This window comes from Saimiri boliviensis, chromosome 7 (genome assembly GCF_048565385.1).
Source record: "Saimiri boliviensis isolate mSaiBol1 chromosome 7, mSaiBol1.pri, whole genome shotgun sequence".
Lineage (NCBI taxonomy): Eukaryota > Metazoa > Chordata > Mammalia > Primates > Cebidae > Saimiri > Saimiri boliviensis.
The window spans coordinates 31172901-31187554 of record NC_133455.1 but is presented as its reverse complement, the minus strand read 5'-3'; the positions used below and the strand labels follow the sequence as shown (position 1 = coordinate 31187554).

Genomic DNA, 14654 nt, shown 5'->3' with positions numbered 1-14654 from the left:
CACAATCATGTAGCCTCAATCACCTGGGCTCAAGTGATCCTTCTACCTCAGCCTCCAGAGTAGCTGGGACTACAGGCATGCACCACCACACCACGCTAAGTTTTGTAATTTTTTGTAGAGATGGGGTTTTGCCATGTTGCCCACACTGGTCTCGAATGCCTGAGTTCAAGCAATCTGCCCACCTAAGCCTCTCAAAGTGCTGGAATTCAGGTGTGTGTCACAGCATCATTACACATTGTATGCATGCATAAAAATATCATATGTACCCCATAAATGTGCATAACTATTATATAGCCATAATAATTAAAAATTAAAACTAATTAATATTTTAAATAGCTTGCTAGCTGGCCAAGGTGACACATGCCTACCATCCAGCTATGGGGAGGTTGAGGTGGAAGAACCACTTGAGCCTAGGAGTTGGAGACCAGCCTGGGCAACATAGTGAGATCCTATCTCAAAAAAAAAAAAAAAAAATATATATATATATATATATATATATATATATATATATATATATATATAAAGTTTGTGGATTCTGAAGCATTATGCTCAATACGGCATTTTCCCTCTGTCTCCTGCTACCAATTTTCTCCCATCTGCAATTCATCTTCCACATTACCTCCACAGCAACTGTTCTGAGCACAGATTTGATTTCATCACTGTCTTCCTTAAAATCCTTTGATGGTCCCCATTTTCTTCAGGATGAATTCAAATTCCTTAGTACCACCCAGCAGGCAAGTCCTAAAATGGCCCCTGCCTGCCTCTTCAGCTTTATTCCCCTTCCACTCCAAAAATGCTGTAGCCCTTTAGAATTATTCTTGTTCTAACAACGTAATAATGTCTCATATCCATACCTGTACACGAATGGCATATTTCTCTTAAAAAACAAAACAAACAAACAAAAAAACACTCCCCTTCCTTTACTCAGCTATCTCCTTTCAGATCAAGCTCAGGTGTCACACCATCTTGAGAAAGTGTGCCTAGCACCCACACCTACCTCTTCAACTGCATTGACCATGACACGTTTTAAGTTTGCCTATTTGCTTGTCCCATCTTCCTGTCTGAATTATGAGTTCCTCCAGAGCAGAAAGCAACTTAAATATCTTTGTGTCTTTAGTTAGCAGTAGAGAACCTGGCTGATATGGTTTGGCTGTATCCTCACCCAAATCTCATCTTGAATTGTAGAGGGACCTGAAGGGAGGTAACCATTTCATAGGAGTGGGCTCTTCCCATGCTGCTCTCTCATGCTGTAATAGTGAGTAAGTCTCATGAGATCTGATGGTTTTATAAAGGGCAGTTCCCCTGCACATGCTCTCTTGCCTGCTGCCATGTAAGATGTGTCTTTGCTCCTCCTTCCCCTTTCACCATGATTGTAAGGCATCCCCAGCCATATGGAACCGTGAGTCCATTAAACTTCTTTTTCTTTTCTTTTCTTTTCTTTTCTTTTTTTCTTTTTTTTGAGATGAAGTCTCGCTCTTACCCAGGCTAGAGTGCAATGACATGATCTTGGCTCACTGCAACCTCCACCTCCCGGGTTGAAGCAATTCTCCTGCTTCAGCCTCCCAAGTAAGCGGGGATTATAGGTGTCCACTACCATGCTTGGCTAATTTTTGTATTTTAGTAGAGACAGGGTTTTACCATGTTGGCAGGTTGGTCTTGAACTCCTGACTTCAGATGATCCGCCTGCCTTGGCCTCCCAAAGTGCTAGGATTATAGGCATTAGACATCACATCTGGTCTAAACCTCTTTTTCTTTATAAACTACACAGCCTCAGGTATTTCTTCACAGCAGTATGAAAACGGACTAATACCCAGGCCCAGACTGAACACCTCCATAAACCTGTCACATAAACAACTTCTGATAATTTGCATTACAAGCTTTATCCAATTTGGAATTAATAAGAGACAGAAATGAAGTAGAAAATGGAGGAGAAAAAAAGATTTATCAAAGGAAAAAGATAAACTACAATCTTTAAAAAAAAAAAAGCAATTTGGGGAAGTAATTTTAAAGTGAGCAATATGGTTTTTAGTCTGATCGTAGAATGAGTTTCACCGCCTGCATGAGTGTGACCTGGTCTTTCTGAAAGATCACTTTTTCCTGGTTAATTTAGCATGCATATGAATCACACATAGGCTGACTAATCAACTGCTAAAGATTCTGCATCTGTATCACAAGATGAGAACAATCTATCTAAAGAATGGCAGAAATTTTAAAGAGATATATCATGAATATATGTAATCCATTATAGTTACACCTGTTACACTTTAGAAGGAATGAGAGGAAGCCTACAAATATTAGTATACAGTGTAAGCTATATTAAATAAAGCACCTGCTCCCTCTGATTTCATAGCAACCATAACAAAGGCACACTGAGGTAAAGAAATCACTGTGAGTTCTTCTGTTCTGTCTTTAAGGGAAGATTAACAGGCATAAGCCCACAGGGTGGTCTCCTGTCCTGTCTTCATAAGCACTGTGGCCACATGGACAACAATCCTGAGATGGGACAGATGGCACTCAATTAGCTGAATATCTAGCACCAGGCTCTATGCAAGATGTCTTATATACATTAGGCAACTTAGCAACAAAAATAAATTTTGATGCTTGTAAGTATTCATTCAACAAATGTTTGCTGAAGACCTACAAGTAGGGTCTGTGAGAGCAAATGAACTTGTCTATCTGCTTACTTTCATATCCCAAGACGTTAGTGGAGTGCCTGGCATATAACGGAACACGAGCACTGGAGGATTTTGCCTCCTAAACCTCTTGAATCTGTCCATTTCTCTTTCTGTGTCCTTCCACTGACCTAGTCCCAGGCCAGTCCTGCAGACCAACTGCCCTGAAGCCATTCTTACCCCTTCCACTTCTGGATTTCTCAACTTCAGCACTATCGACATTTTGGGCTGGATGATTCTTTGTTGTAGAAGGCTGTCCTGTGCACTACAGGATGTCTGGCAGAATCCCTGGCTTCTATCCTCTAAATGCCAGCAGCAGCAACCCCATGCCATGCCCCAGCTATATTAACCAAAAATGTTTCTAGACATTTGGTCTCCTTGGGGCAAAATCACACCTAGCTAAGAACTACTGTGCTAGAGCTGACTTGACCTTCTCTGCCCTCAGCCTCAGCAATTCTTACCCTTTATAGTTGAACTCAACAGCATCAAGCAAGAAAGCATCTTCTGGCTGGGCACGGTGGCTCACGCCTATAATCCTAGCACTTTGGGAGGCCGAGGTGGGTGGATCATCTGAGGTGAGGAGTTTGAGACCAGCCTGGCCAACACAGGGAAGCCCCGTCTCTACTAAAAATTTTAAAAGGTGGCTGGGCATGGCGGTGCAAGCCTATAATCCCAGCTATTCAGAAGGCTGAAGCAGGAGAACTGCTTGAACCCAGGAAGCAGAGGTTGCAGTGGGCCAAGATCACGGCCACTGTACTCCAGCCTGGGTGACAGAGTGAGAGTTTTTTCTGTCTCAAAAAAAAAAAAAAAAAAAGCAAGCATCTCTTGATCTCCTGCCACCAGACAAGACTGATCTCACTGCTGGTCTCTTCCACAACAATGCTCTATTTCTTTGCAGCATTCCTCACAATTGTAATGAAGTAGCAGTTAACGTTGGACTGCACCACCAGAATATAAGCTCATTGTCAGCAGGAGCCAAGTCTGCTTTGTTCACTGCCGGATCCTCAGGGGCCTGGTACAGTGCTCAAAAAATATCTACTAACTGAATAAATGAGGCAGGCACTCTGCCAGGGCACAGGGATTTGAAGATAAGGAAGATTCCATCTTTGTGAACAGGATGCTGAGCACAGAAACAGCAAATAAGTTTCATCTCCCAGGCAAGCTCAATTAACTGGTACCCAAATTGGGAAGCTGTGCATGTAAAAACAGGTTTCTTCTGAGGCGGCAAAAGACAAGATACCACATTCCGAAGCGAAGTGTTGGGCCAAGATGCAAAGTTGCTTAAGAAACAGCTGCAAGCTCAACCAAACCATGGTAGAAAGGTCCAGGAGGTGGCAGTCAGAGGAGGTCTTCAGAGGCAGCTGGCATTCCGTGACTCCTGCTCTACCTCATTCAAGGGGGAGCAGTGGAAGTCTGTTTCCCACTTCCTTAAGCCCACGAAAAGGGCTCAACAAAATTACCAAGAGCACTCACTATGAGTCCATGAAGTTAGGTGGGTACCATGTCTGTGTCACATCTGAAAAATATAAAGGGCTGACTGGCTAATTGCTCTGAGGACAATAGAGAAGTTGTCACTATGCTAGAATCAGCCCGCCCTCCCCTAGTCTGAACAAAGGATGTGGGTGTCCTGTGTACCAGATGTGGGCCACACACAACAGAGAACCAGCAGAAGGTCACCCTGGGCCTACCCATTGGGCAAAAGAGGCTGAAATGAGAAGCTCCCATTATTATGAGATTCTTAGGAGCTATGGCAGGAATAAGCAACCAAACTGAATGAAGATGCATTTGGTCTCATCAGGGGAAAAGCAAGTGACCACTCCTGAGCCTGGTGGTAGGTGCGGTCTTGGAAGGATGCCCCTTGAAAACACTCAAGCTCTGACACTTGCAAATCCCCGAGGGCTCCTGCACTCATTCGGTAAGAAATTTCCTGTCCTCATTTCATTCCTTTCTTCCATGTGTTCCAACACAGGAAGGATCAGAAACAGGTTGCAGAGCAGAAAGAGAAGCATCAAGTGAGGAAAAGTGAGAAGACACCCACTGTGTCCACCCTCCTTTCCTTAACTGCGGTCTTTCCACCTGCAGCAGGCCTGTACTGGGAGAAGGAACCTAGGCTTTAAGTCTGTTATGCTTTGGGACTGAAGACTCTAATTGCTGAATTCACATTATGTTCTGCAGTGTGAAGTGACCACAGAAGTCTCAGGCCCACCTGAGTTTCCAGGGGTACAAGACATTAGAAAGAGCCAGTGAAAGGTAAGAATAAAGAGACTGACTACACATCCCACAAGGTGGACTTACTCAACATGACAATCACAGCCAGCTGCCTCCCCAGCATCACTTACCTGTTCTTCTTCCATAAAGGAACCCTACCCCCACATAAAAAAAATATTTAGGAGAACAGTCCCCAGATTCAGAGGTAGGTCAGACTGGTCTAAAAGTAACCCCTTTCTCCTTGCAAGAGATTTGCGTAAGAATGACTCTATTAGCATAACTGGGGCCAATGCCAGGAAAGGATTGCTGAGGTCCTGGGTTAAGTTCTTCCTCCCTTTTCTGAGAGTCCTCTCAAAAGCTGGAGGAACACCAAACTCTTAGAGAAATTATTCTGAAAGTATGTCTGGGCTTAGGAAGGGAAAAGCACCGTGATGAACAAGGCTGAGTCTTAGGAAGGTAGGGTGCCAGGTATGCAGTGTAGGCAGCTGGTAGGAAGTGTGGCTCTAGAGCTTCTTAGAGAGGCAGCAGGCAATCTGGAGTCATGGATGTCTGGAAGGGATTTGAAACATGCTATTCCCCATATATAAGAAGAGATGGCCAAGGAGCAAATCCTGGGGAATCCAGCATTTAAGACAGAACAGTGAGTGGGAAAGAACTGGGAGGGCAGTATTACTGAACAAAGAGTGAGAATTTCCAAATGCTTGCAGTGTCAGATGCTGCCAAAATCAGGTTAAGGCCAGGCACAGTGGCTCATGCCTGTCATCCCAGTCCTCTGGGAGGCCGAGGCGGGCAAATCACTTGAGGTCAGGAGTTTGAGACCAGCCTAAGCAACATGGTGAAACACTGTCTCTAGTAAAAATAGAAAAATTAGCCAGGTGTTGTCCTGGGTGTCTGTAATCCCAGCTACTTGGGAGGCTGATGCAAGAGAAGCACTTGAACCCGGGACACGGAGGTTACAGTGAGCTAAGATTGCACCACTGCACTTCAGCATAGGCCACAGAACAAGACACCATCTCAAAAAAAAAAAAAAAATCAGGTTAAGTTTTTCTCTCACAATTGATAAAATTCATTAACAAAATTAACAATATTTACATCTCAAGAGAAAGACCAAATGCAATTATCAAATCACCATATTAAGTTAAAGGTATGTATTTGATCATTACTGATTTATACGGGCACACCTGAGCTGTGTTTAACGAAGCTCCATATTAATATATCCATGCAAGAACATAAGTTTCACAGATAGATTAATTAACCAGATATTAAAAATAGGAACAACCTACTTTACATCTTCTAGAGCAAGGTGAAGGGCTAACAGCTATCACAGACACAAGGCTAACATTAAAGTCAGGGAAAGGATATGGGTTTTGACACAAGTCAGAGTCTTGAAGACATGTGCTGTTCTGGCCCATCTGTGGATAACAGCCTGGTGATTGTCTTCTGGTGCTCTCCTCCCAGTTCATGTGGTTTAGTTGAAACTGACAGCCCCACCCACTCCCCTGTTTCTGGAGATGATCCCAGTGGTTAACAAGGGTATAACAAGGGCACTCATTCCTCTAGCTAGGCAGGCAGCCCTGGGTCTAGCTGGCACTAATGAGAAAAGCTATCTTTCTGCTGCAGTTACTGAACTGGTAGAACAGAAGCTGGGATTGCCAGCAGCAATCTTTGTTCTCATATAAGGAGAGCTTGCCTGAGAAGCAAACTAAAAGAGAGGAAGGCAAAAAGTGAGGAACAGGGACAAAAACAGATTCCTGATGATGTCACTTGAGCACCTCGATCCAATCATGCTGGAAATTTCACTATATATATATATATATATATATATATATATGTATTCTTTTTTAATCTTTTTATTTTGTTTTGAGACAGGGCCTCATTCTGTTGTCCATGCTAGAGTACAGTGGCACAATCAATCTTGGCTCACTTCAACCTCCATCTCCCAGGTTCAAGCAATTCTCCTGCCTCAGCCTCCCAAGTAGCTGGGTCTACAGGCACACACCACCATGCCTGGCAAATTTTTTGTATTTTTAGTAGAGATGGAGTTTCACCATGTTGGCCAGGCTAGTCTTGAACTCGCCTTGGCCTCCTCAAGTGCTGGGATTACACACGTGAGCCACTACACCTGGATGCATCCTTCATTTTTCAATTATACCAATTAATTTCTTTTCTTAAGCCAGGTCTAAGTTGGGAGTCTGTCACTTGCAACCTAGTGCTGTTAACTAATCTCAGCAGCAATGTTAAACCACTAGTAATTAAAAAAGAAAAAGTGAGATCACAAACTTTTCTAACATTACCAACTTTATACTAAAATTACTCCCACCACTGCCTAAAATAATCTTTCCTTGTCTCTCCTCTGCTTAGACTCCTACTTGTCCATGAAGCCTCCCTAAAGCTCATGCCTCCTTGTAAAGACCTCAGAACTGCCTCTAGGATGTCTCAACCCAAAATGTTCTTCTGTCTTCTGACTTGCTAAGCAACTGCTGTGTATCAACTCAGGCATTCAATTGCCTATTCCCCTGTGTTGTTATTCTGTCCTCATATCTTGGCCTTATCTCATAGCCAAAGGCATGAGCTATAATTCTTTGTATCTCTGAGAGTATCTTCACTGTATATTCTAAGGACAGTATCTTCCACTGTACATTCTAACAGGCCTCAGGCTTTTAGAGAAAATTACCAGAGCAGGAATGACTTTCTGAGCATGAAAATATTCAAGTTATAATCAGATCAATCACATTTGAGGAATAAAAGGGGAACTATAAACAAACACTGCATCAGAGCAAAAAATTTACCTTTACTTTACATGAATTTGAAAGGATGTTGGTTAATTCATCCATCCATTCATTCATGCATCCATCAAGTATTTATTCAGCATCTACTGGGTACCAATCACTTTCTAGGTGCTAAGAATACAGCAGCGAATAAGACAAGTCCCTACTTTGATAGTTAGCTAGACTATGTATCTCTCTCAAGCCACCCCCAAAGAAAGAGACCTTTTAAAAAAGCTCCATGTGGCCACTGGTATTTTCTCTCTAGTATAAAATCTACTATATTATAATTAATGCTTCTTATGTGAAGCATCCAATAAATGTATATTCACAAAACATTAAAGCTAAAATGAGGCTCTTAGAAATACAGTCTCATGCAAATACGTACGGCATACTTGGGGGGGCGGGGGAGAAATTACAGTCTTGCAGTTTTTAAAGACTTTTAAACAATGAAACTTTTCCCGCTCCCTGGAAAAGAAGTCCAAGCAAAATAGACAAGAGGGGATACTCCCAACTCATGAAGCAGCTAGGGGTAACTCAGTTTGGAAACCACTGAGGATCATAATTTGTGCTGCACCAAGGAGCAGGCCGGAGACTGTCCCCACTCCCAGGCCAGGCCTCTTTCTAATTCATTTATTTGTTGCCTTTGGCCAAGAACACACTCAAATATATTTGTTTAATAAGTGAACTAATTAAATACAAACATGATTGAAATAGGGCAAGTATGAGACACTGGTCACCACTGAGGTTGAACATAACTTGAACTAGAACCAGCTTTCAATTCTCCTTTTCACAGAAAATAAGTCATTGATTCAAAATGGCGACAGAAAGCAGGCAAGCAAAAGGGAGCAGAGAGGTCAAGGAAAAATTGCTATTCATTATGAGTAGATTCTATGTGAACCTATTTTGCTTCCTTATTTAATTCTTGGATATTTCTTTCCATACTTAGTGGACAAAGGAAGTGATATGTTATACATACACCATACCCCCCCATACACATATACAGTGATCTACAATCCTCTATTAACAATCCTGAAATCCAAAAAGCTCTAAATACTGGAGGGGCTTTTAACTTTTTGCTTCTGATTTTTAATTTTTTTTTCTGATTTTTTTTTTTTTTTTTTTTTTTTTTTGGCAAAACAGACCAGTACTAACTAGAGATCTTTTTGTACTTTATGTGGCAACTAAACTTGACCTGACCTGAACTTACTTGTTGGCAAAAGTTGACCTAAACTGACCTGAGGCTATGTATAGTCTGTATTTTCCTGAGTGTGAGGAGTTGTGGACTTTTATATAAATGGTTCGATTGAATAACGATGGCCCTGAAATAATAAGTTTAAACTCAAAAGCATGTTTTAAAATCTATACAGCAGTAACTAACAGAGAACAAATGATTTAAAAATCAGAAGTTCCTAAGTTAAAAAGAATCTTAAGAGCAGTCCATCTAGTAACCACATTTGTGGCGCTAACTTACAGCAGACTGATACCTGCTACCTACACCCCAAGGCAATGCATTTTTGTGACCACTAGTCTCCATTCTGAGGGCTCTCCCTGTAGGAATGTCACCTTGCTTTTGTTTCTTGTTGTTGTTGTTGTTGTTTAATAATTTTATTTTTTTTTTTTCGAGATGGAGTTTCGCTCTTGTTACCCAGGCTGGAGTGCAATGGCGCGATCTCGGCTCACCGCAACCTCCGCCTCCTGGGTTCAGGCAATTCTCCTGCCTCAGCCTCCTGAGTAGCTGGGATTACAGGCACGCAGCACCACCATGCCCAGCTAATTTTTTGTATTTTTAGTAGAGACGGGGTTTCACCATGTTGATCAGGATGGTCTCGATCTCTCGACCTCGTGATCCACCCTCCTCGGCCTCCCAAAGTGCTGGGATTACAGGCTTGAGCCACCGCGCCCGGCCTGTTGTTGTTTTTGAGACAGGGTCTCCCAGGCTAAAGCGGGCGGCACAATCTTAGGCACTGCAGCCTAAAACTCCTGGGCTCAAGCAACATTCCTGCCTCAGCCTCCTGAGTAGCTGGGACTACAGGCATGTGCCACCACACCTAGCTATTTTTTTAGATTTTTTCTTTATTTATGTATTTATTTTTGAGACAAGGTTTCACTCTGTCACCCAGACTGAAGTGCAATGGTGCAATCTTGGCTCATGCAGCCTTAACCACCAGGGCTCAAGCGATCCTCCCACCTCGGTCTCCCAAGCAGCTGGGACTACTCTAATTACTACTCTTCTTTTTTTTGTAGAGACAGGGTTTCACCATGTTGCCCAGGCAAGCCTCAAACTCCTAAGCTAAAGCAATTTTCCTGCCTTGGCCTGTCAAAGTGCTGGGATTACAGGCGTGGGCCACCACACCCAGCCTTTATTTTTATTTTTTTGTAGAGACAGAATTTCCTTTGTTTCCCAGGCTAGTCTCCACTTTTTGGCTTCAAGCAATCCTCCCACCTTCCTCCCAAAGTGCTGGGATTACAGGCGTGAGCCACCTCATCCAGCTTGTTTTTGTTTGATCAGAGTTCCCAAAGGTTCTCCAGAAAGTACTTCACTCAACTTAAAGGGAAAACAAACAAAAATAAAACGTTTTAAATACTTCCTTCCCTCAATTCTACTTCTCTTTCTCAAAGTTTGGATGAGTATAGAAAAGACTTATCAAAACACAGCATCAAATACCTCTTATATTGAGAAGGGGAGAAGATAATGTATTTATAGTTAACAAAGATCTTCTGAAGGCTGCGTGTGATGGTTCATACTGGTAATCTCAGCACTTTGGGAGGCCGAGGCAGGCGCATCAGCTGAGGTCCAGAGTTCGAGACCAGTCTGACCAATATGGTGAAACCCCATCTCTACTAAAAATACAAAAAAATCAGTCAGGCATGGTGGCAAACTCCTGTAATCTCAGCTTCTCATGAGGATGGGGCAGGGAGAATTGTTTGAACCCTGGAGGTGGAGGTTGCAGTGAGCCAAGATCGCCCCACTGCACTCCAGCCTGGGCAACAGAGTGAGACTCCATCTCAAAACAAAAAATAATGATCTTCTTAGTCCAAAAGGATTTAAAATTAGTGAGATTAACAAGTTGGTAACATTAACTGTATGATCAAAGTATTCTGATTCAAGGATATGTTTCAAAATAAGGTTTAAGAACATAAAATCAATAGTTGATAATATAATAGCAGCAGTAGCCATGACCATTTAATGAGGGTCTGTTATGTGGGAGGAACTGTGTGAGGTGCTTTACATACAGATCTTATTTAATCCTCATCATCAACCCTGCAAGGAAGGTATTCTTGCCTCCATTTCGAAGATGAGGAAGCTCAGAGAGGTTAAATATCCTTCCCAAGATCAGACAAAGGGACAGTCTGGGCTGTTTGGGAAACCATAAAAAGGTGTGCTTAAGAGCATAGCTTGGGCCGGGCATGGTGACTCAAGCCTGTAATCCCAGCACTTTGGGTGGCCAAGGCGGGTGTATCACGAGGCCAAGAGATCGAGACCATCCTGGCCAACATGGTGAAACCCCTGTCTCTACTAAAAATACAAAAATCAGCTGGGCGTGGTGGTGTGCGCCTGTAGTCCCAGCTACTCAGGCGGCTGAGGCAGGAGAATTGCTTGAACCCGTGTGGCGGACGTTGCAGTGAGCCAAGATTGTGCCACTGCATTCCAGCCTGGCACCTGGCGACAAAGTGAGACTGTCTCAAAAAAAAAAAAAAAAAAAAAGAGCACAGCTTGGAGCCAGACTGCTTTGGTTTGAAGCCCAGCTCTGCTACGAATTAGCTAGATTAAGTTATGCAAATGTCTCCATTTCATCACTTATAAAATCAGAATAATAATATTACCTATTTTACAGGGTTGATGTTGTGAGGATTAAATTAGTTAATATATATAAAGCAATTAGGAGAGTTCCAGACACCTGTTAAGGGCAATACAAGTATTAGCTATTATTATGATCATTATTAACCGGAGCCAGCATTCAAACCCAAATCTGCCTAACCGTGCAGCTCCTATTTTCCACTATGCTTCAAAAGTTAACCACAGGCCAGTTGCCTGCACCTCTCATGACACCTGTTGGCATTGTCTGCTTTTCATTTCTCTTGTCTGTTCCAAACCTTATGATCTGTGGCCATTTCAAGACTGCAACAAAATGTCTCTCTTTTGGTAAACAGCCAGGCATTGAATGAAAGCAAAAAGAAAAGGATATCAAATAAAAATTTCCGGCCAGGTACAGTGGCTCACGCCTGTAATCCCAACTTTGGGAGGCTGAGGCAGGCAGATCACTTGAGGTCAGGAGTTTGAGACCAACCTGGCCAACATGGTGAAACCCCATCTCTACTAAAAATACAAAAATTAGCTGGGCATACTGGTATGTGCCTGTAGTCCCAGCTACTTGGGAGGCTGAGGCAGGAGAATTTCTTGAACCTGGGAGCTGGAGGTTGCAGTGAGCCGAGATCAAGCCACTGCACTCCAGTTTGGGTGACAGAGCAAGACTGTGTCTCAAAAACATAAAAAGAAATAAAAAATCCTAACAACTGATGCCTTTAAGTCACCTTCACACTGGGACTTAATAAACAGCTAATTCAAAATAATCAAGGCCAAAAAAAAAAAAAAAAAACATACAAAAGCAACAAAGGCACCTAACTACACAGGGACATTAAGTTGCACCACGTGAAACAAAGACCACCAAGTGCTATAATATTAAGTACATATGCCACACTTAACAAGTCTGGAGCTTTTTCACCCTTATGGTAAGACATTTTTTCACAGCTTCTAAATGCTCAGAATTCATGCCATATAATTTAGTCATTAAACACAGACTTGGACTGCAGACTCTGGTAGTACCTGGCACTGTGATTGGGCCACGGTTACAGTATTTAAACAGATTGTAAGCTTCTCTTATGGAGCTTACAATCCAGCATGGGTAAAGACTTCAAGCAAATGTATATTACGGCATTCCTAAAAACTACTCTGCTAATTTTAAAACCTTTTGTAACCTCCGACCAAAAAAGAAAAAAAAAATTAAAACCAAGTGACAGATTTCAAACCACCTGAAAAGACAGGTTTTCTCTCAGTTGCTAAAAGTGGCATTCTTTGGGCCAGGCGCGGTACGTCATGCCTGTAACCCCAGCACTTTGGGAGGCCAAGAAGGGAGGATCGCTTGAGGCCAGGAGTACCAACCTGGGCAACACAGGGAGACCTCCGTCTCTACTTAAAAAAAAAAAAAAAGATAGGAAGGGAGCAATATCTAAAATCACATACATGCACTCTTACGGTTCTGACTTGCTCATAGTCTCTGCACACGTTTGTGATAACGAATACTGTATTTGGCGGGGCGCGGTGGCTCACGCCTATAATCCCAGCACTCTGGGACGCGGAGGCAGAAGGGATCGCCTGAGCTCCGGAGTTCGAGACCAGCCTGGGTAACAAGGCAAAACCCCGTCTCCAATAATAAAAAAAATACATACAGCATCGCGGGGCACAGCGAGCGCAGCGCAGGGTCGAGGCGCCCGGTCCAAGCGGAGACGCCGCTACTCACCTCTCCGAACTGGAAGGCGGAGACGATGGTGACAACGACGCCCACGAAGCAGACGTAGAGCCCATACCTGTGGGACAGGCAGGTATAGGTCTGTCTCTGAAGAAGCTTGAGCAGCATCACCCCGGCCGCCGCCACGCCACGCCCGGAGGAGCCAGAGCCGCCGCCTCAGCGAGCCGCCATTCAGGGGCCCCGGTCGGGCCGCCGCGCGCAGGTCACAGCCACCTGGCGCCGCTCATTGCAGCTCCCGCGACGGACGCCCGCTCGGCTCAGCGCCGCGGCCGCCGCTTCCGGGAGCCGGGAGCCCACGCCCTCGGCGCGGCGGAGGCGGACCCGCGGCCGGCTAAGCGGCCGGCGCCGCCCGGGTCTGGCCGGGCGAGAGGCGGCGGCCGCAGCGGCGGCGGGGGTTCTGCAGCGCCACCTGGAGGACGGAGGGGCATAGGGCAGGCGCGTGCCCTCTCCATCTGCGCGTGCGCAGCGTGCCCGGAGTGCTGGGCTGGGCGGAGCTGGGCTGGGCGGAGCTGGGCTGGGCGGAGCTGCGCTGAGCTGCGCCGAGCTGGGATCCACTTACCCGGTTGGGCAGGTGACCAAGAGAAAACTGCCCCTGCGTCGAGACTGTGCTGGCATGGGCGGTTCTATAATACCATGAATATTTTTGTGCATAAAACCTCTGCGTTTACAGTAACTGGGAAATCGTGGTTTTGCAGAGCGCTAAAAGGAGATGCTCTATGTGGCTCCTTTCCCCCCATCCCCCAACAATATTGTTTGACAGAGGAAACCTTTGGGTTAAATCGGCCAAAACGGAATTTCATTCATTCATTTATTCATTAAATATGTAGTTTGTGCCTGGTGCCTAGCATAGTGCTTCGTCTCAGGTATTCAAAAATGAACTAGACCTGGCCACTGTTCTTAGAGAGTCTAGTTGGGGAGATAAACGTGTAAACCACTAAATACAAGAGTTGTTACGATAGAAATCATGCGAGAACTGGAAGGGAACCAGGTCGGGGGTGGCCGGGTAATCTGACTTTGACAAAAGCTTTTGCCCACGAGATCCTCTCCTTGGTGCCTCTGGTTTTTGTTTTTTTTTTTTTTTTTTTTTTTTTTTTGTTTTTTTTTTTTATGTGCACCCAATGAATTCATCTCTTTATTGCATATTGCTTTTTTAAAAAAATGTACAGTCTCATAACACATAGGTGCCTGTGTTTTAGGAGAGAGAGAGAGAGATCTTTTTCTTAATCCCAATACACCCTAGTTAATGGGATTTTTTTCTTAGTCACACTGGGAAACAATACACTTATCTAATGTTGCCATCATTAAAAGCCTTTTAAAAAATATCTTGGGGCCGGGCGCTGTGGCTCAAGCCTGTAATCCCAGCACTTTGGGAGGCCAAGGCGGGTGGATCACGAGGTCAAGAGATCGAGACCATCCTGGTCAACATGGTGACACGCCGTCTCTACTAAAAATACAAAAACATTAGCTTGGCGTGGTGA

The 14654-nt window shown here is 44.0% G+C and overlaps 1 protein-coding gene across 2 annotated transcripts in view; it reads right to left on the bottom strand.

Moving 5' to 3' along the window:
• The window catches only part of GNPTAB (N-acetylglucosamine-1-phosphate transferase subunits alpha and beta), an 82900-nt gene extending 69345 nt beyond the window's left edge, over positions 1-13555 (bottom strand). The window contains exon 1 of one of the 2 annotated variants that reach the window (XM_003929613.3): positions 13168-13555. In XM_003929613.3, the coding sequence (XP_003929662.1) occupies positions 13168-13284 (117 nt within the window). In that variant the 5' untranslated portion in view covers positions 13285-13555. The remainder of the gene's footprint in view (positions 1-13167) is intronic. The other variant, XM_074402335.1, reaches the window with a different exon arrangement.
• Between the last annotated feature and the right edge of the window lie 1099 nt (positions 13556-14654).